The 19,508-nt window shown below is 38.8% G+C and overlaps 1 protein-coding gene across 1 annotated transcript; it reads right to left on the bottom strand.

Moving 5' to 3' along the window:
• Positions 1 to 2,686: 2,686 nt before the first annotated feature.
• Positions 2,687 to 17,237, bottom strand: CNIH1 (cornichon family AMPA receptor auxiliary protein 1). The gene is made up of 5 exons (XM_023230971.1): positions 17,019 to 17,237; positions 12,140 to 12,208; positions 7,865 to 7,977; positions 6,025 to 6,168; positions 2,687 to 3,594 (listed from the first exon to the last, which is right to left on the bottom strand). Exons 1-5 carry the CDS (start codon positions 17,097 to 17,099, stop codon positions 3,567 to 3,569), a joined length of 435 nt encoding a protein of 144 aa, XP_023086739.1. The 5' UTR covers positions 17,100 to 17,237; the 3' UTR covers positions 2,687 to 3,566.
• Positions 17,238 to 19,508: the final 2,271 nt, after the last annotated feature.

Here is a 19,508-nt window from a genome sequence, read left to right as displayed (position 1 = left end):
GCTAAGATGATTAATAGTTTCCAAAAAGGATGAACATGAGTACTTTTATGAGCAATGCTAGATAAGATATCCATATTTTTCTTTCCCCTAAAGAATGTTTTAGAATATTTTTGCCATCAAAATTTCTGATTTACAATCATAACATACAACTGATTGAGAGATGCACATTTATGGATGTTAAATGACATAAGTAAACTAGACACATACTTATAAACATAGATCATTATTTGAGTGGGCTTGATACACTGCTAGGATATAACCACACCTAAAGTGAAAGCTCCCCCCCACAGGGTATAAGTGACACACAGAAGTCATTATTTACACTATGGCAACATTCCACCAACTCTATCCATAAACATAGAAGGAAAAGAGAGGTGCTGTACAAAGGAAAATATTTTGCTGGTTTCAAAGCACATACAACTTTATTTCCTTTATATGCAAATATTTGACATAGCTTCAAAATATACTGATTTGGGGAGCAAGAAGAGCTCTATGAGAGCTGTAAGCAGGAGTGGTCCTCAAGGTGAAAACACCGAACTGGCTTTAAAAGAGACACATACTGCAAACTGCTGTGTACTTTGTTGCCATGTGAGACCCTTATCTGGGTACATGAAATTGACTGGTAGGTCTGTCAGTTCGTGGTACAGTCAGTGAGCCTAGGAAACCATTACTAATACTGGACCCATACTCAAGTCAAAAGTGGATAGTCTTGGTCATTTCCTGTCACCTCCCTTTCCCATGAAAAATAATTCAAACTTCAAACAAATTAGCAGTTTGTCCATAGCCTGGGACCAAACCCTCCTCTACCCTGGAATGGGGAGTGAGGAATATCATTAGGCACTGAGAAAACTGTCAAATATCATTAATAACATTTGGATATGAGTGTTCAAATAATTTCTACCCCAAACCTCCTTAGTATTAAAGGGCCATATTGCCATGATATAGTATTATTACTCAGTAAAATAACTGCTAAACAGACATTTATTATGTTAGAGTTTTAATTCAGGACAATCTGTGGTATCCATAGCAACAAAAAGTTGTTGGTATAGATATAACCAGATAGACACAAATGGGGAAAACAATTTCCTAGAGCTAGAAAGCTTTTAAAGATAAAGCACATAATACCAAAAGTAACTACAATAAGGAAAAAAAAAAGAGAGTACCTAAGTGAACAGCTGTTACTAAACAGGGAATGTTTAACTTAAACTGGATTATAAACCCAGGTTAACCAAGCCTCAGCTGAACCCACATGAATAATAGGCTAGGGCCACCCCAAAGAGATTGATGTGGAAAATAAATCCAGAGCAATGAAAAGAGGCAGTCAGATATTGTCAGATTCAAGTATTTTGTTTCTGCTTTCTCTTGGTAAGTGATCTAATTCATAAAACACTGACATGGTAAAAGTGGGTAGATACTAGGAGAGCAGGTAATCAATCTTCTAATCACTTACATGCCTAGGAACTAACAAACTACCACAAAGATGGATGAAACTCACTGTCAATCATCTTTGAGGAATCAGCTGAGGACTACATATCTTATTTGGGAAACATGAGAAAGTGACTTCCACAAATTCCAACCAGTAAACTTACTCCTGGAGAATATTCTGGAATAGATTGTTAAAAGCATGTTTGTTAACACTTATGAAGGAAAGTAGTGTTTGCTAAGAGAGGCAGGGTTCATGAAAATATTTTGACAGGAATACTCAAGTAACAGCCCCAGGAAACCCATCTGGATTACAGACTTGGCCAGGTCTTGCATGATCAAAAGTCCTTGTGAACAAGAAAGAAAAATAAGTGCATGCTGATCTAATCAGGTGGACTGGAAACTGAACGACTGCCTGTGCTCAAAGCATGAATCTTGAGAGCCCAGCAAGTACTCAATAAATAATTTGTTGCATGAACTGACGAAGAGTCAGACCCCTCTAGTTCTCCAGACAATAAAATACAAGGTCTTTAAAGCTTTCCTTGTTATGGAATGGTTCGAGTCTCCTCACTCTTCTGGTTCTACCTCTCTTCCTCAACATACTCACCCCCATTACTCAGAACAGTTACAGCTACTCTCTCTCCCAACTGTGGGAAACCACTGAAATAAAGCATTTTTCACTAGTAAAGAATAAAACAGCATCTAATCCAATAAGTTATTAGAGTAAGATTTCCACAAACACATCCATAAACTTCCTGGATCATTATATGAAATTTCTATACATTGGTTCTATTTCTTTTGATCCTCTTCTCAAGAAACTTCCGAACCACTTATTTTATTTTCAAATGCCTTAACTTCCTCATCCCAAATAAAGCACAAGATTTATTTATGCTTATGAAAACATGCAAGCCATAATTTACCTGCCTTACAAGCAGCGGCAAAAAGTCAAATTTGCAAGCCTTAAAACTGACTGTTCCAAAAAGGAAAAATAAAAGTAAAATATTTTAAGTGCCACCATAATTTTTCTTAATTGGTAAGAGAAATGATGATGCTATGACATCCACGTTTATGAATCTTGTCAAATGACAAGAGGTTAATGCGTTTGGCATTTAAAATTTTTCCTTTTTAGATCTAGGCATGGTATTTTTCAGAAAAAAATGTAACATAGTACTTCACTTTTAAAAAAAAGACAGCAACATGTCTTTATTATGGATTAAGCAAGTTTAAGAAATACTATTTGTAATCTCAAACAATGCACTGAAAGTGAGTCTTAATTTCAGAGTTTTATTGTGCACTAAAGGAACAGCAGGATGGTATACAATTTTCTCTCGTTCAGTTTTGAAAATCTTAAGTACCTGCAAATTCTTAAGAATACCTTTACCACCAGATAAGAACAGTAAGAATAACCAATTTCTTAATAAGTAATGTCTTACAAATAAAAACACATTTAAAATAGCTTTAAATGCATTCTTCACAAGTAATTCAGCATATATTTTTATATCATGTTTACTTATGCTTAAGAATTAAAGCAAGTATATTTATTACTCCGATGGAAATATGGGAAATCTCTCATTCATGCAATATACAGGGATAATACTCAAGTCGAAGGGAAAATTTCCGCTTTTTATTTTTGTAAATGGATCCGTATATAATCATCTACATGACAGATGAGGAAACCCATCAAGTTTCCCACTAGTCAGATACACATTTTCAGTTCATCAGAAGCACCTGATATCTACAGCTAATTTATAATTAGATACTGTTTCAATGAAACCAAAATGAGCCCTACAAGTTCCTATAAACAAAAGCTTCCGATGTACTAGGACAGTCAGTAATTAATGCATCATTCAGGGGATTATGGCTGTTCCTTAAGAAGTGCAAGTTCAAACCTGTCAACACCAGAGGTAATCATTTTATATTAATTTATACGTAATTCCATTTAAATTCTTTATCCAAGTATAACGTATGAAAACAGTCTTTCCACAAGCAAAAACTGTGGAAACATTTAAAAATAAGGAGTCATTTTTTAAAGTAACTGATCAGATTCCACAGGCTACTCTTGGACAGGATCTTGCTGGATAGAATCCCTTCATTTGGTGGCTTTTTGCATGCACTTAACTGGACCAATTCTTCTGTGTGTTGTTCTAAGAGCTCACCAAAACATAGATCATGCTGAAAAGAAAAAACAAGCTGTTAATTTGAACATTCCTAATCATAAAAAAAAAACTCAAGAGCATGAGAGAGTATGCTTTATATAGTAAACTAGTATCACAGAAAATGAAAAGACTAATGACAAGTTCACAGTGATTTTAATTTGCATTTATAGACTTTTGCCTAACACAGGACTTGGCTCAGTGCATGTGCTGTAGTTGTCCCCTATTCCCTTTCCAATTTTAGCAAGTAGAACAGCACAGCTGAAAGCTTAATGGGGGATCAGAGTTTAGCGAAGCCATCCAAACACCACACGCTCTGGAGCCGTGTCTAATAATAGAATGAGCATCTCTGGAGGGCTCACTTCACGCCAGGCCTGTTAGGTCTTTCATTCACATTACCTCGCTGAATCCTCCAAGCAGTCCTAGAAGGCAGGTACCATGTGTATTCCCATGGTATAGAAAGGAATGATCAATCAAGGATCTTTCCCATTAGAGAAAGGCTCCAAGCAATAGCAACTTTTAGGAAGCGGTTAAAAAAGAAAAGGGGGGAAAACAGCAAAATAAAAGGCAATGACCTTTTGAATTAGGTTTAAGAACTGCCAAGGGCAATTCTACATAGAGTGATATGGGAAAGGCATACGGGCATGGTCCAAAAAGCATGTATCTCTAACAGAAATACAAAGGAGTTGAATAAGCTTGATAGACAACTTTAAAACAGAACAAATGTCCTGGTGCTACCATATCCCGGTGAACATTTTCCCACAACTGCACATCTCCAACTTTTATCATTTATTCAATCATTCATTTCATTTCTTTCATTCAGTAAGTATGTTTGAAGTGTCTATTATAAGCCAGCCCCGTTCCAGACATTTGCTATGGAAACTTACAAAATGAAAATTAAGAGAAAATTAAAATGACACAAAGAATTTCACTTTTCAGAGCATTTCTTTGTTTCATAGATGAGTAATATCTGCATATGCACTAAAGGATATTCATTTTCACAGTAATAGCCTCTAAAAGCATAAAAATACCAAAAATATGTTTTTCCTAAATTTCAGTCTAACCATTCTTTTTCTATGATGGAAGCTTATGTATAAAGAGAAATATGAATATGAATATAAGCCTATCTTAGCAAGTTTTCAAGTAATGAAAAAGAGAATGGAAGCTTATGCTGTTTTTTTAAAGCTTACAGCTTTTTTGGAAATATTCTGAAAATCAAGGAGAAAGCCATCTCTAGCTGAATGTGTATTGATAAAAAACGAGAAAGCATTTTACATAAGTGATGTGTAAAAGCATATTCACATAGCTTAAAGAAACATGTAATTCTACATTTAACAGTGCCCTTTTCTAGTTGTAATAAGCAGTCATTTCACCGCACCTACAGCACACCTACAGCAGGGGTTCTCAACCAGGGCAATTTTGCCCCTCGGGACATCTGGGCAATGTCCAGAGACATTTTTGGTTGTCATCGGGGGACAGGAGGGCACTAATGGCATCTAGTGGGTAAAGGCCAGGGATGCTGCTAAACGTCCTACAATATACAGGACAGCTTCCCACAGAAATTCCCACACAGCCCAGACTGTCAACAGTGCCGAAGTTGAGAAATCCTGACCTAGAGGAGCAATGAGTCCACTAGAGTATAAAAGGAAAAAAATCAGGCTGGGCACGATGGCTTATGCCTGTAATCCCAGTACTTTGGGAAGCCAAGGTGGGCAGATCACCTGAGGTCAGGAGTTCAAGACCAGGCTGGCCAACACGGTGAAACTCCTTCTCTACTAAGATTACAAAAATTAGCCAGGCGTGGTGGTACACGCCTGTAATCCCAGCTACTCAGGAGGCTGAGGCAGGGGAATTGCTTGAACCTGGTGGGGCGGAGGGTGCAGTGAGCAGAGATCGTGCCACTGCACTCCAGCCTGAGCGACAGAGACTCCGTCTCAAAAAAAAAAAAAAAAAGGAAAAAAATCAGAAACTGCACCACCCTGTAAGGTAGAACTACTTCTTTCATTCATACCACTCAAATCAAGCAAATCAGAAAATAAAGGGCAGAGCACACCACTTATGAAGAATGATAAAGAAAAAATGAAACATAATGTCGGGAGAGACCCTGAAGACAAGCAGAAACTTCTGCAAACTCACACATCCCTATCCTTCAATGACATCACTTTGCCACGGAGAATGAGGACCATCCTTTACCGACTGAATGTGTCTGAGAACTTAGGAAGCAGCACCCCTGACCAAACCTTCTGCCTCTGACAGCAGACTGGTTCACTGCCTTGATAAGCACCAGTGTGGGTCACATTCAGTGTGTGTGAATTTGCTGGTGTGCACCATGCACACTTAAGACACTAAGTTATTCTTCGAATGGATTTTAAGGTGTGAAAACCGTAATGCCAGCAAACTTTTAAAGCAGCAAAGTGAAAGCATATTTCATTTTACCTTTTCAACTTACCCGTATAGGTAGTAAAAAAATGCTAGAAGATAAAAAGCTAATTTGCACCATCCTTCCTTCTGACAATATGCTAGAATATCTGCATTCATGATGGTTGTAGGGTCATAGAGTCCTGGGCCACTCATCACTGGTCTACTCATATACCTGGAATAAACACAGTCTATTAGGCATTCAGAAAGGGCAGCAAATGTTGAGATAAGAAAGCGGGTCTTCCTTCTAAAACATCTGTTACAAAAGGTGGTCCACACAGGGAAGCATTCTTTTACTTATGGGTAAAATGCTTTTCTTTTACCATCTTAATTTTAAAAGTAGAGTCCCTACTGAGCAGAATGAGATAGCTAAACAAGCTTCATCTAGTCTCTACCTTTTCAGAAATCCAAGAAAAACAGGAAGAACTGTAAAAAGAAAATAGGTGTTTTGCTTTTACTTACCTTGACATAATTTTAGATTTACAGAAAAGATGTAACAACCTTTCACCCAGATATTTCAAATGTCCATTTTTACTATATTTGCTTTATCCTTCTCTTTCTCATTCTGAGTACTGTTTTTTTTTTTTTTGTTTGTTTGTTTTGTTTTGAGACAGGGTCTTACCCTGTCACCCAGGCTGGAATACAGTGGTACAATCTCGGCTCACCACAATCTCAGATTCCTGGGCTCAAGCAAACCTTCTGCCTCAAGCCTCCCAAGTAGCGGGGACTACAGGCACACACCACCATGCTTAGCTAATTTTTTTGTATTTTTTGTAGAGAGGGGGTGTTGCCATGTTGCCCAGTCTGTTCTCCAACTCCTAGGCTCAAGTGATCCACCTGCCTCAGTCTCTCAAAGTGCTGGGATTGCAGGGATGAGCCATTGCACCTGGCCCTGAGTAAATTTTTTCTTTTTTTTTTTTTTTTGAGAAGAATCTCACTCTGTTGCCCAGGCTGCAGTGCACTGGCATGATCTTGCAAACTCCACCTCCTGGCCTGAAGCAATTCTCTGCCTCAGCCTCCCAAGTAGCTGGGATTACAGGCGCCCGCCACCACGACTGGTTAATTTTTGTATTTTTAGTAGAGACAGGGTTTCACCATCTTGGCCAGGCTGGTCTTGAACTCCTGACCTCGTGATCCACCCACCTTGGCCTCCCAAAGTGCTGGGATTACAGGCGTACGCCACTGCACCCGGCCAAGTACATTTTTTTCTGAATCATTTCAGAGTCCATTGTAGACCTGATACCACTTTACTCTTAAATATTTCTTCAGTATATATCTCCTAAAATCAAGGGCAATAAGGTTTTGACATGCCTATTTAAAACAAAAACTTCTAACTATATATACTGCAGATATAACTATGGAAGTTAAAAACATTACCTTTTACAAATAACCTAAGTTAGTCATAAACACAGAAAGAAATTCAACATACACTGTACATTTTGACTTATCTGAAGTTCAAGGACAAGCAAACCTAATCTAAGTTGATAGAGGTCAGTGGTCTTGGGAGGTGTGAAGGGTAACTGACTAAGATGGGACACAAGTGAATGCTCTAGAGGCCACAACTGTTGTGTATCTTGATCTGGGTGGTGGTTTAACAGGTGTATACATATGTAAAAATTCATTGAGCTATATACTTCAGACTTGTGCAAAACACTAAGTTATACTTCACTTTTTTTAAAAAAAATTCCTTTAAAAATAAAGCTCTATAAGAGGTATTGAAACAGTTTTTGTTCATCCACTTGATTTTTTAAAAAATAAATGCCAACTAAGCTTCCATTTTTATGTAGGTAACTAGCATGTGAGATAACCATATCAACCACAGTATATTTAAGTTTTAATTTTAAAAAATTAAAAGTGTATCTAAATATTACCTCCAAATATGATATGCCAAGAGGGGCATGTTGAGGCCCAGTGTAAGCCACTCTGCTGCACAGAGAAACATGACACAGAAGAAAGCGTGGATGAGGTACTCTGGGAGTACAAGCTGGAAGGAAAACACAGGCCAGTTATCAAAATGCCTCAGCATTAAGTCAACTGCTAATCTGGAAAGCAGGTGGCAACCAAGTTTCCATAATGAAAAATCACTGTTTTCTTAGACTCAGAAATAAAAGATGCTACTGAGTTTTATTTCCATGTTTAACTTTTTACCAAAAGTAGGATTACAGGCAAACTGACCAGAGTATATAGCTTGCACTAACATAACATAGTAAGATACATGACTTAAAATTTAAAGCTCAAATTCTTAGAGTAATAGATCAAATTATACAAAGTTACCACCCAGATTGTTAAACAATTTGCTTGTCAACTAGAATACTTTTTCTTTCCACCATTCAACAATGATAGAAGTACAAAAATGAGATATCTGATCACATGCAACATATTAAAAGTTCCACAGAAACAAAACTCCCCTTTAGAATTTTACGCATCGGTGTTTTTAAGCCTTTAACAGAAACCAGAAATGCTACATACACAATATTTAGCAAACCACATCGCATTCCCACAGAAGTAATTTTTTAATGGAAAGCCAATCAGCCAATAATCTCAGCACAGTGGGGGGAAGAACACCAATATGCACAAATGTAAAAGATTTGCTTTCTGCAATGTAGGAGGGAAAAGACTGAGTTCTTAACCATGAAATTAGGATTTTCCAGGTTCCCAAGTTCTCATTCTTAGGTGGCCTTTCCGTTTCTTTACGCCTGCTTGCCAACAAAAAGGTAAGATACAACAGAAGACCAGTAGAAGCTCAGAACCCAAAAACAAAATAAACCTTTTGGTAGTAGGTAGTATTAAGTGAAGAAAAATTAATTCGAGCAAAATGCTTTTTATAAAATGACCATGAGTTAATGCTTTATTTTAAATTATCTTTCTCATCCTAAAGATTTCAGCCTGAGAACTTTGTGAAATAAAAATACCAACACCTCTCATTGCAAGTTTCAGCCAAAGTATCTCCTATAAGTCACAGCTACAAAGCCAGTTTCTCAAATGTTTACTTCATACCAAATGGAAATCATGTGAATACTTATCATCATCAGCTCACTCCTAAGGGGAAACCATGGCTGTAGAGATTGTAATCATACTATATACTCAGGCCCATTTTCTCATACTCCCAAATTACTCTTTCCAATTTAAAGCTGTAGAAGGGGCTTTTTATTGAATACTATTTTAGATGAAATCCAGGTAAACAACTAATCTATACCACTAACCAAATACTTTCTACAAACTTAAACATTATAATAAAAGATAAACTCTGCATATGTACATAAACTTCCAAATAACATTTAAGCCAGCATCTATTTAAGATCAAAGTTCTCTAAACAAGAAAATGGCTATAGGACTCCGAAACTCAAGGACTATAACCAGAACAAACCATGAAAAACATACATTTTATTAAGAATTCCACTACAGTTGCTTTTATAATACTTGTTTAAATTACAGATGTTGTCTCTAAAATATAATAAGCCTATTTCAGCCCTAAAAAGCCAACTGATATCTAACAAACAAATCATCATGCAAGGTTTTACCCTACACTTACAGACTGAAGTATGGAAAGAATGATTTTGAAAGCATGACCCCCTCCCGCTCTTAATATACTTTAATAAAAAGTGTTAATAAAGATAATCTACAACTCTACCAGTTCTAATATGAAACAAATGTTATTCCCTCCCTTCTCCTCAAAAGGAGTCCAGAAACATTTACTACCCATCTCTCTTAAAAACCAACCCTCTCTGAGCATTCTTTAATGACAAAATTTCCCCTTAAGTGACACAAAAATTATTCCATTTAGGAACGAAGGTTCAAACAGAAACTAGTATCCAGAAAAAATACCTCATGTAAATATAGCTGAAATGATAGTATTTAAACATGCAAAACATAATATTCTCTTGTTAAAGTTCACAATTTAAAAAATAGTGATATTTGTCTTCCCCCATACTTTGGCAGAACTGTCAAAACAAATTTAAATAGGGAAAACTGTCAGATGCACTGCTATTCAGCCAATTATCGGCACCCTATCCAAAAGGCAACCCATGCTGCTATAAAAATGTCCTTCAACCTCCTGCAGCATTAGGATGTCCCCAGCACACGTCTCTTCTCAGTGAGAATTTCTTTCCATTAAGAAAAGCCAGGAATCGCACATTACCTGTTAAAATGAAACCAGTCCCTCCTAAATTTACAATACGTTAGGAAAATACAAGAGCTTGAGCTTCAAAAATTAGGCTGTCTTGAGTTCAAATTCTGACTCTATCTTAGCTGTATAACCTTCGGCAAAGTGCTTTAACCTGGCAAAGCTTCAGTTTACTCTCCTATTCATGAGATAACAATATACCTACCTCAGGAGTGTCATAAGAATTAAATTAAAAAATTCAGGCAAAGTGCTTAGCACAGAGCCTAGCACCCAGGAAAATCCTCATCTGATTTCGGATATTTTTACCTTCATCATCATTTGGTTATTTGAAGTAATGAAAAGACAAACAGCATAGAATACTATTAATAAGCAGCTATCAAAAGGGGAAATTTCAGTTTCTTCATTTCCTGGTAACAACTGCAACTACTTAGGTTAAAATGTTTTACAATTAACACTTAACTACTTTCCAACAGAAAGCAAATTTATCTACTCATGTCTTGTTTCATAACAGCAAAGAAACAGCTAATAAGTTAATACTTTTAATTGTACCCACATCAACTCTTACTGTAACAGTTCTCTAAAAACAAACTAGAAATCTCTTCCACCATCCACAGTTATCTAGGAAACAATAATAAAGTACCAAACTAACTTTCTAGATGCTTTTCCAAATAAAATCCCTCTAGTACCCTAGTGCTAGCACACTAGTATGCTAGACAACTAAAATCTACACAAACTCTCCCCTTCATTAAGTAATTTTTAAAGCTGAATTACTGTATTTTATTTATTGAAGACATACCCATGGCTTTCTTATAAACAACCAACCATTCAATTCCTGACCAATCAGGCACAATCAAATACACAGACTAAAGGAGAATCTTCCTAAATGCATTCAAAAATACAAAAAACAAGCTGGGTACCTTGGTGTGCGCCTGTAATCCCAGCTACCCAGGAGGTTGAGGCAGGAGGATCACTTGACTCAGGAGTTTGATACGAGCCTGGGCAATATAGAGAGACCCCCCCCCCCACCATCTCAAAAGAAAATTTTAAAATACATACATATATATTATTTCAAGCACCCCAAGCACAATGGAGCTACGTTAGCACTAAATTCATGATGGCTCAGAACTTAGTGTAATTCAGGCCTGTTTCAGAAATAGAAAGTAAATACACACTAGAAATAACTACGTAGACATTTGTATACAAATTGTTATCTACAAAATTATGTCACCTTAAGTCCAAAGAATGGCATTACTGTGAGATCCCAGAGCCCCCAGAACAGAGGTATCCACCTAACAGGCTCTGAATAAACATCAGCTGAAAGAATGACTCATTTATTCCAGAATATGCAAACCAAAGACAAACTAGATATGGCAGATAAGTCCATACTAAAGATTTCACTCACATACTACCTCGCAATAAGTCACAACCCGAGAACCATCTCACCATCTATTAGTCATTTTATGTTAACCAACTTTCAAGTACTGCACTAAATAATTTCACATAGAAGTGCCTATGGCTATAACATAAAAAAAAACGCATACGCATTTAACAGCTTTCCCTACTTGATCGGGCTAGCAAGCATATATTTGCATAAAATATGAAATTTCATGAAATCATAAACCTCAACGGGCATATGAACAAGCACACTGAACAAAACATTACAAATACAAATGCCCTAACCCTCCCCATGAAATGAATATAGCATTAAAACATTAAACTAAAAAGCAGTACACACCTTTAATGCAATTTTGACTCTTTTAATCTTTTTGACCTTTTCAACTGTCTTTGGCCGACAATGTAAAAAGCAGATTGGAAGAATGTTAGTATGACAGCTGACAAGACCACCAGCAGATTAATAATAGAATAGTCAAGCACGACAGGAAAAAGATTTTTTAACTTCTGCCTACTTCAAAAAGTACAAATATGTTATACTACTCAGAATACTGGCCATTTTCAAATTACATCAAGTTAAAAACAAATATATTTTTTAAAATCTAAAGATAAATCCTATATTATAACTTACGGGATTCAAGGTATTACACTGGTCTATAGGATTCTTGTAATCAGTCTTCAGCTCATCAAATGCTATAATCTAAAATAAAATTGAAACAGTTAGGAACACTCACTTTAATTAAAAACAGCAACAAACCTGCCCCATATTCAAATAATTATTAAAGTTAATAAAACAAGAACAAAAGTACACCGAGATCACAAATACCAATTTACGCTAAACTCATATATGACAAAAAGAAGAGCCAGAATCCGATTTAAAGATGTGAAAACATTCTTATATCAGTATCACTAAACTTTGGTATCACTGTAATAAATACCTCCAATTTTCAATTTCTTCAATGCCTCTGCTCAAGTTATTTCAACTTATCTCTACTTGAAATAATCTTCTGAGTAGAAAAATCGTTTCAACTGTTTATCCAAATTCCTCTTTATCCAAAAAAAAAAAAAAAAAAAAAAACCTTCCTATGCCAATTTCTTTCTGTAGGTTTTCCTAACTCCTTTGGACAGAAGTAATTGCATCCCTGTCCACATCTCCACACAGCATGGGACTCTATAATGCCATCAATATGGCTTTTCTCATTGCCATGAGAGTGGTATTTACACACAAGTCTGTCCTCCCCTCTACATTCTCAGGGAGAAGGACCATTTTTATTTATCTGTGCATGCTCCTCTTCCCTTGGCACAGTGCTCAGTGGGACACTAGAGATGGATTTTAACTCTTCAATTTGTTCCCATTTGTGCCCAAACACATACATTTCTAAGGATGCTTCTGTCCACACTCTGGAGGAATGTGGCTTCAACTTCAAGGGTCCCTAAAATGTACGTTAAGAGTCAAAATGGGGGCTATGCACCACTTAGTGGCATCATTTCAGGTGTCAAAGAAAGAAGACAAAGGCAGCAAGTTGATGGGGGAGCCATGTTAGTTGCTAACACTACTCATCCCAGGTACACACAACCTAAGCTACCCTTCCCCTAATGAGTTAGGAATAGTATCTTTATATGTCAAAGTGTTGCTCAATATTATCAGTAATCAGTAAAGTTACATATTTCCATCTTTTAACATGACTGTTTATTTCCCTGTTAAAATTTAGTTTTATAAAAAGATGGTTTAATTTCTAGAGTTCTATAAAATTCACCAACCTGCCCGAATAAAAACTCCAACCAAATAGCAATAGAAGGAAAATAATAAAACATTAGAATGTAATCTCTGAAAGAACAAAGATTGTTATATTTACTATTATGTCCCAGGGCCTAAAATATAAAATAGTGCCTGGCACATAGGTAAGTGCTCAATAAACGTTAAATGGAAGGAAGGGGTGAAAAAAATAGCACTTGGGATTAAAAAAAAAAAAGTGCAGAACTCACCAGAGGGGATTTCCCTTGGCTAATGACACCTAACACAAATGTTAAAAATATAAATGTGTAATTAGAAAATACTAATTTCTGATTACTTAAGTAGGACATGATTAGTCAGCTACTTGATGTCAGCCGTGGTATATATCCCCAATGCATTTTAGTAATAAAGCTCAAGACAAGGATCATAATCACAAGTATTTCTCAATAACAAGATTCAACTTAACAGAATACAAAACTCGTCTTTAAAACTGACATTTAATTGGATATTTTCTTCGGGTGACTTCAAGAGAATCTTTTTTTTTTTTTTTGTGAGACAGGGTCTTACTCTGTCACCCAGGCTGGAGTGCAGTGGCATAATCTCGGATCATTGCAACCTCCACCTCCTCGGCTCAAATGATTCTCCTGCCTCAGTTCTCCGGAGTAGCTGGCACTACAGTTGCATGCCACCACGCCTGGCTAATTTTTGGATTTTCTGTAGAGATGGGATTTTACCATGTTGCCCAGACTGGTCTCAAACTCCTGAGCTCAGGTGATCCGCCTGCCTTGGCCTCCCAAAGTGCTGGGATTACAGGTATAAGCCTCCGTGCCCAGCTACAAGGGATCTTTTAAGTATGTTGTTGAAGGGGTTTCTCTTTGAGTGCTATAGGTTAGGGTTTTCGAACCTCTTCTGAGAAGACTCTTAAATTAATAATTTTCAAATCTTTTTGCAGCTATGTGGCTGAGCAAAGACACCCACAAAATTTCCCACAGAAGCATAACAAAAATCAAACAGATAAATCCCTAATGATGCCCAAGTACACAATTCAGGATACCTTCCAACTTGTTACATATCTTTAAGGAATGACTTCTAAACTTTTAAGTTTTCAAACAATCTATGCTCCCGACTCTATTCTCCACAGAGCATCAATGACATGAATTAGGACTAAATTGACAGATATAATCATCAGCATAAAAAACATTCTCTAATACAGTGATTAATGTAAATAAGATTTTTGGAATGTAATTTAAAAATTGTAAAATGAGCCTTCTGAAAGATACTTCAACTACCTGCTAGAGTTTGGTTTAATGTCTCCAAATCTCAGGTTGAAATCTGATCCCCAATGTGTCATCTTGGAGGGAATAAGTGAGTTCTACTATTAGTACTCAAGAGAACTGGCTGGTAAACAGCGCCTGGCACCTCCCCTTCTTTTTCCTTTGCTTCCTCTCACTATGGGATCTCTATACACTACTCCTCCACCATGAGTGGAAGCAAGCTGAGGCTTTCACCCGATGCCCAGTCTTACAGCCAGCAGAATCCTGAGGTAAATAAACATCTTTTTTCTTTGTAAATTACTCAGCCTCCCCGTATTCCTTTATAGCAACACAAATGGACTAAGATACTACCTAAGATGATAAACATAAGGATATATGGATAATAGAAAAATTAAAACTACCTATGTATTTAGAATTGTTTCCAAAAGGATACTAAGTCTCCGAATGAAGAAATCCCTAAGCATAAAAGCTCTCCACGAATCTGTGGTATAATTTATTTTTAATTCTATAACACGACTTAAAATTATTTACTTCGCCCAGACACGCATTCGTTTCAAAGCTGAAATTACCCATTTTTTGAAAGTGTAGTTCAGGTTTTCCGTAAGCCAAACACTACTTGGTTCAAAACGTAAAAATGTGGAAAAGGCTACCCCAGAGCTCTAAGAATCCCCCTCATTCCAGAAAAAAGGAATACCCATCAAGCGGAGAGTGACTTAAAGCTACATCTACAGATGGAATGGAACCACACATTGTCTTTTTTTTTTTTTTTTTTTTTTTTTTTTTTTGAGACGGAGTCTTGGCCCAGGATGGAGTGCAGTGGCGCCATCTCGGCTCACTGCAACCTCTGCCTCCAGGGTTCAAAGCGATTCTCCTCCAACTTAGCCTCCCGAGTAGCTGGGATTACAGGCGCCCACCACCACGCCTGGCTAATTTTTTTGTATTTTTAATAGAGACAGAGTTTCACCATGTTGGCCAAGCTGGTCTCCAACCCCTGACCTTGTGATCCTCCCGCCTCAGCCTCCCAAACTGCTGGTATTACAGGCGTGAGCCACCGCGCCCGGCCATGGAACCACACATTTTCATCACAGGCTTACTAAGGCTGAGCTAGTCTGTATCCCAAATTATCTTAGGTATTGTTCTTCCACCAAAGCAGAGCTGAAGATGCTCTTCAAATTACTGGCTCTTACTGATTCTGAGTTAGCAGTTATTTATGATACTGCTACATAGGTATTCCTGATTACAATAAGCAGTCAGGTCCTAAAATAATTATAAACATAACCATACTGCTTAGCAAAAAGAATGGATTGTGATATGCTTCCACTTTCGAGATTTTTTTTTGCATAAGACGCTGCTGCTATTGAATCATTCTGCCCCTCCTTATGTTTCATAGAAATCCTTGTTACGGGCATGATGCAACCTGACTGAAAATCTACATAAGAGTGAACGTGTTCATTCAAATTAAAAGTAATATAGGAGAAGGTACTGGAATATGGGGAAAAGAGAAGCAAGTATGAGATAAATTTTTAATGAATGATTTCCAGAGGGCTCTCAATGCTTTTAATTTTGTGCTAAAGCAACAGAAATTCTTAAAAATCTCTGTAGAACCATGTCGCTGGGAACTTACGACTTTTTCCTTAGAGGGACCAGTAATGCTGTGCTTCCACCCTGCAACAGTGATGATGATGTGTGTAACAGAAATAAATACTGCCCTCGAAAAGCTTAAGGTTTCTGAGCATCTCAAAATCAAATGAAAACTCCCTCTACTAAATCAAGCAATCCTGAATATAAGGGTGGCTTGGAAGGCTGCCGGTTGAAACTCCAGCGGTCAAAGTATGATTTGGGGGGGAAACGCGGACACGCAAACAACAAAGTAATCAATCGAACTTGCATCAAAGTTCACCAGGAAACAACAATCTGGAAAAAGAAAAAAAAAAGTAATTTTTGAAGAGCATCCAACAAGTGCTGAGAAGTAGAGTTGGAAATTCACCCTAAATAGGTTACATTTTGGCCACAGTTCTGTGGAAACCCTAAAAGAAAGCCAATCTATATTAACAAAAATTCGGAAAACTTCATTCACACTACGCCCGTACCACCGCCGTTGACATCCTCCCCGGGGAAGCGGGGATACGGGGATGCGGGGATACGGGGATGCGGGGCCGCGGGCCAGCAGAGGTCGGTGCGAGAGCAGCGCGGAACCGCAGGGGCCCGCCTGGACCGCGGCCGCCCCACCCAGCCCGGGAGGAGTAGCGGTGCGCGCGGCCTGTGCCAAGACACCGCGGGCGCATCCACCCGGCGACCGCGCGCCCCGGCTCCTCCAGGACCCGCGACCCCCAGACCGCGGACGGATGGCGCGCAGACCCCAAGCCGCGCGGCCCGCACCAGCCGGACCGCAACCCAAGCGCGCAAACCACCGGCCGCCGTGGCGGCCCCGACCGCGGGCCCCGGGCGAAAAGAGGCTGCGCTGCCGCCTCGCCTTCCCTCCCACAGCCCCGGCTACTCACGTGCCAAATGGCGAAGAAGATGAGCGCGGCAGTGAGCAGCAGCGCCAGCATGTAGCAGAAGGCCGCGAACGTGAACGCCATGGTTAGGGAGGAGGAGCAGGGAGCGGCGCCGGTGCCAGCGGAGAAAGGCGGCGCAGGGCCCTCTGGGTAAAACCATTCACTTCCCCCGGCCACAGCCACGACCGCGGCCGATACCGCCTCGGCGCCAGCCCTCTCAGCGCGCCTGCGCACCAGCCCAGCCGCCCCGGCGCCCTCTGATGGCCGGAGTCTGCGTTGCACGGACATTGTCCGCACAGTTGATTATTTTTCCTTCCTTCTCGCGTTTATTCTTTCAACAAATATTTATTGGATGAGTGCCTAGTTTGTTACAGGTACGGCGTTTCTCGCTTCAGATACAAAGATGAATAAGATAGTACCTGCACTGAAAGAACTTAGTATAGTGCCGGAAATGAACACCTAAATAATTACTTTATTATAACCCCGTAAACGGATGTGTGTGGGATGTTCTGAAAGGTCGAAGAAGGACAGCCAGCCCGCCCTGGAGCATTTAGGCAGGATTCCTGCTGTAGGTATTTCCTAAGTTGGCCTTAGATGATGAGCAGAAGTTCTCCAGGCAAAACGAAGGTAGAACTGGCAGTCCAAGGAAACGGTGCAGAATGAGGAAATGCACAGAGATGGAAAAAAGAAAAGAAAAATAAAGCTTCATGTCTCAGGTGAAACCAGCAGCAATTCTGTATTAATGGAACATAAGTGCAAGACAGTGGTGTGAGTTAGAAATGAATTAGCAAGGGATCAGATCATAGAGGGCCTTATATGCTTCATTATGGAGCTCAGACTTCTTATCCCATAAGCCCAAATTTTTCCAATTTTTTTGCTCACCATACACAACCAGAAAGATTTTTTTCATTGCAACCCAGTGGAATATCATGCAGACAGCAAGTTATGAAGAGATGGAAATCTAGATATAGAGGCAAAGAAATCTAGATATAACCAAAACAAAAATTTCACAAAACTGTACTAATGATCCATAAGTACTTTCCCTTCTACTCTCTTTTGCTACTTTTTTGTTTTTAATACTGGTTGTAACACACAAAATTGATTCAAAATTGATTAATTTTCCATTACAACCATTTTTAAAAGAAAAAACAACTCTATTAACTGATTGCTGCTGATGGAAGTGAAAATCATTGAAGGCTTTTGAGCAAAAGAAGACTATGTTTAGATTTGCATTAAAGATCATTCACCTAGCAAATTGCATAGAATAGTTTAGAAGTAGGGTCTGTCCAGTGCTGTGCGATAGAATTTTCTGTGATGGTGAAAATTTTCTATACCTACATTGCCCAATACAGTAGCCACTAGCCACATGTGGCCATTGTGCACTTGTAAATTGTCTAGCATGACTGAGGAACCGAACTTTAAATTTCACATCACTTTAAGTAAAATGTGACTAGTGTATTGGACAGTACAGGCCTGTACTACCAGGATTATGTGGCACCTATGTGCAAATTATCAAGTTACTTTTGGCCAGGCACAGTGGCTCATGCCTGTAATCCTACCACTTTGGGAGGCCAAGGCAGGAGGATTACTTGAGCTTAGGAGTTCGAGACCACCCTGGGCAATGTAATGAGATCTCATCTCTATTTCTTTTTTTAAAAAAATAAAATAAAATAAAATCCAATAAAATTTTTTGTAAAGTTACTTTCTCCAGATGGACAGAGGCCCACACCAGAGTGTAGGAATGCAGTCTATACTTCAGCCCCACCAAACCTCCTTGGCCAGGCACCCATGTGCAATACACAAACTGCCCAACTGTGCACAATGACCCTGATTAGGGAGTGTTAGATTGGAAACAGGGGCCCACAGCAATGGTCCAAGCAAAAGTTGCTATGGATCTGAACTAGAGCAGTGGAAGCTGGGAAGGAAAGGGGTAAACATGTTTTATAGTAGTTGGGAGACAAGCTCAGCTGAACGTGATTAACTGGATGCCCTGGTGAAAGAGAGGAAGGAAGCAAATATGATTTGATTCACTACTTCAGGCCACTGGGGCACGGCAGAACACAGCATTAGGCAATATTCATGCAGGAGAACTCACAATCTAATGAAAGGCAGATGCAGCTTCCTGGGCTCAGGGGAAAGAGAGTTTGCAAGGAACTACTCAAGCCAAAACATGAGATCTAACCCCCTTTTTCCAGATGAATCCCATCTACAACTTGGGAAATTATGTTTCATCACCAGATACCAAGAAATCCTACCTTTTGGCAACAAGCTTTTCTCCAGCTTCACTTGAAATATATATTTTCCCTGTCTGGTGACTAGGCTAGCACCTTACCTCATAGAATGAAACTATCTCCCAGGCACCCACCCTTAATTAGAAGGGGCTATCCCTATTTCACCTGAGGAGGAAGAGGAGATTTGTAAGAGGAATTTTGCCTGCCTCAACCCCTACTACTGCGGTTACATAAAACCCAGGTTCCCCCCCCAGTTTTCTTC

The sequence above is a fragment of the Piliocolobus tephrosceles genome, chromosome 6 (genome assembly GCF_002776525.5).
Source record: "Piliocolobus tephrosceles isolate RC106 chromosome 6, ASM277652v3, whole genome shotgun sequence".
In the NCBI taxonomy this organism is placed as follows: Eukaryota; Metazoa; Chordata; class Mammalia; order Primates; family Cercopithecidae; genus Piliocolobus; species Piliocolobus tephrosceles.
The sequence above is the reverse complement of the archived record's forward strand: the minus strand, read 5'-3'. Positions and strand labels throughout refer to the sequence as shown.

Bases quoted from the DNA above. Each gene is read 5' to 3' on its own strand.
- CNIH1 (XM_023230971.1), bottom strand. From the start codon at position 17,099: ATGGCGTTCACGTTCGCGGCCTTCTGCTACATGCTGGCGCTGCTGCTC. The intron at 7,978-12,139 runs GTAAGTTATAAT...TTTTCCTTCCAG, and splicing joins AGTGTAATACCTTGAATCCC to CTTGTACTCCCAGAGTACCT. The intron at 3,595-6,024 runs GTAAGTTGAAAA...TTTTCTTTTCAG, and splicing joins TTTTTTTACTACCTATACGG to CATGATCTATGTTTTGGTGA.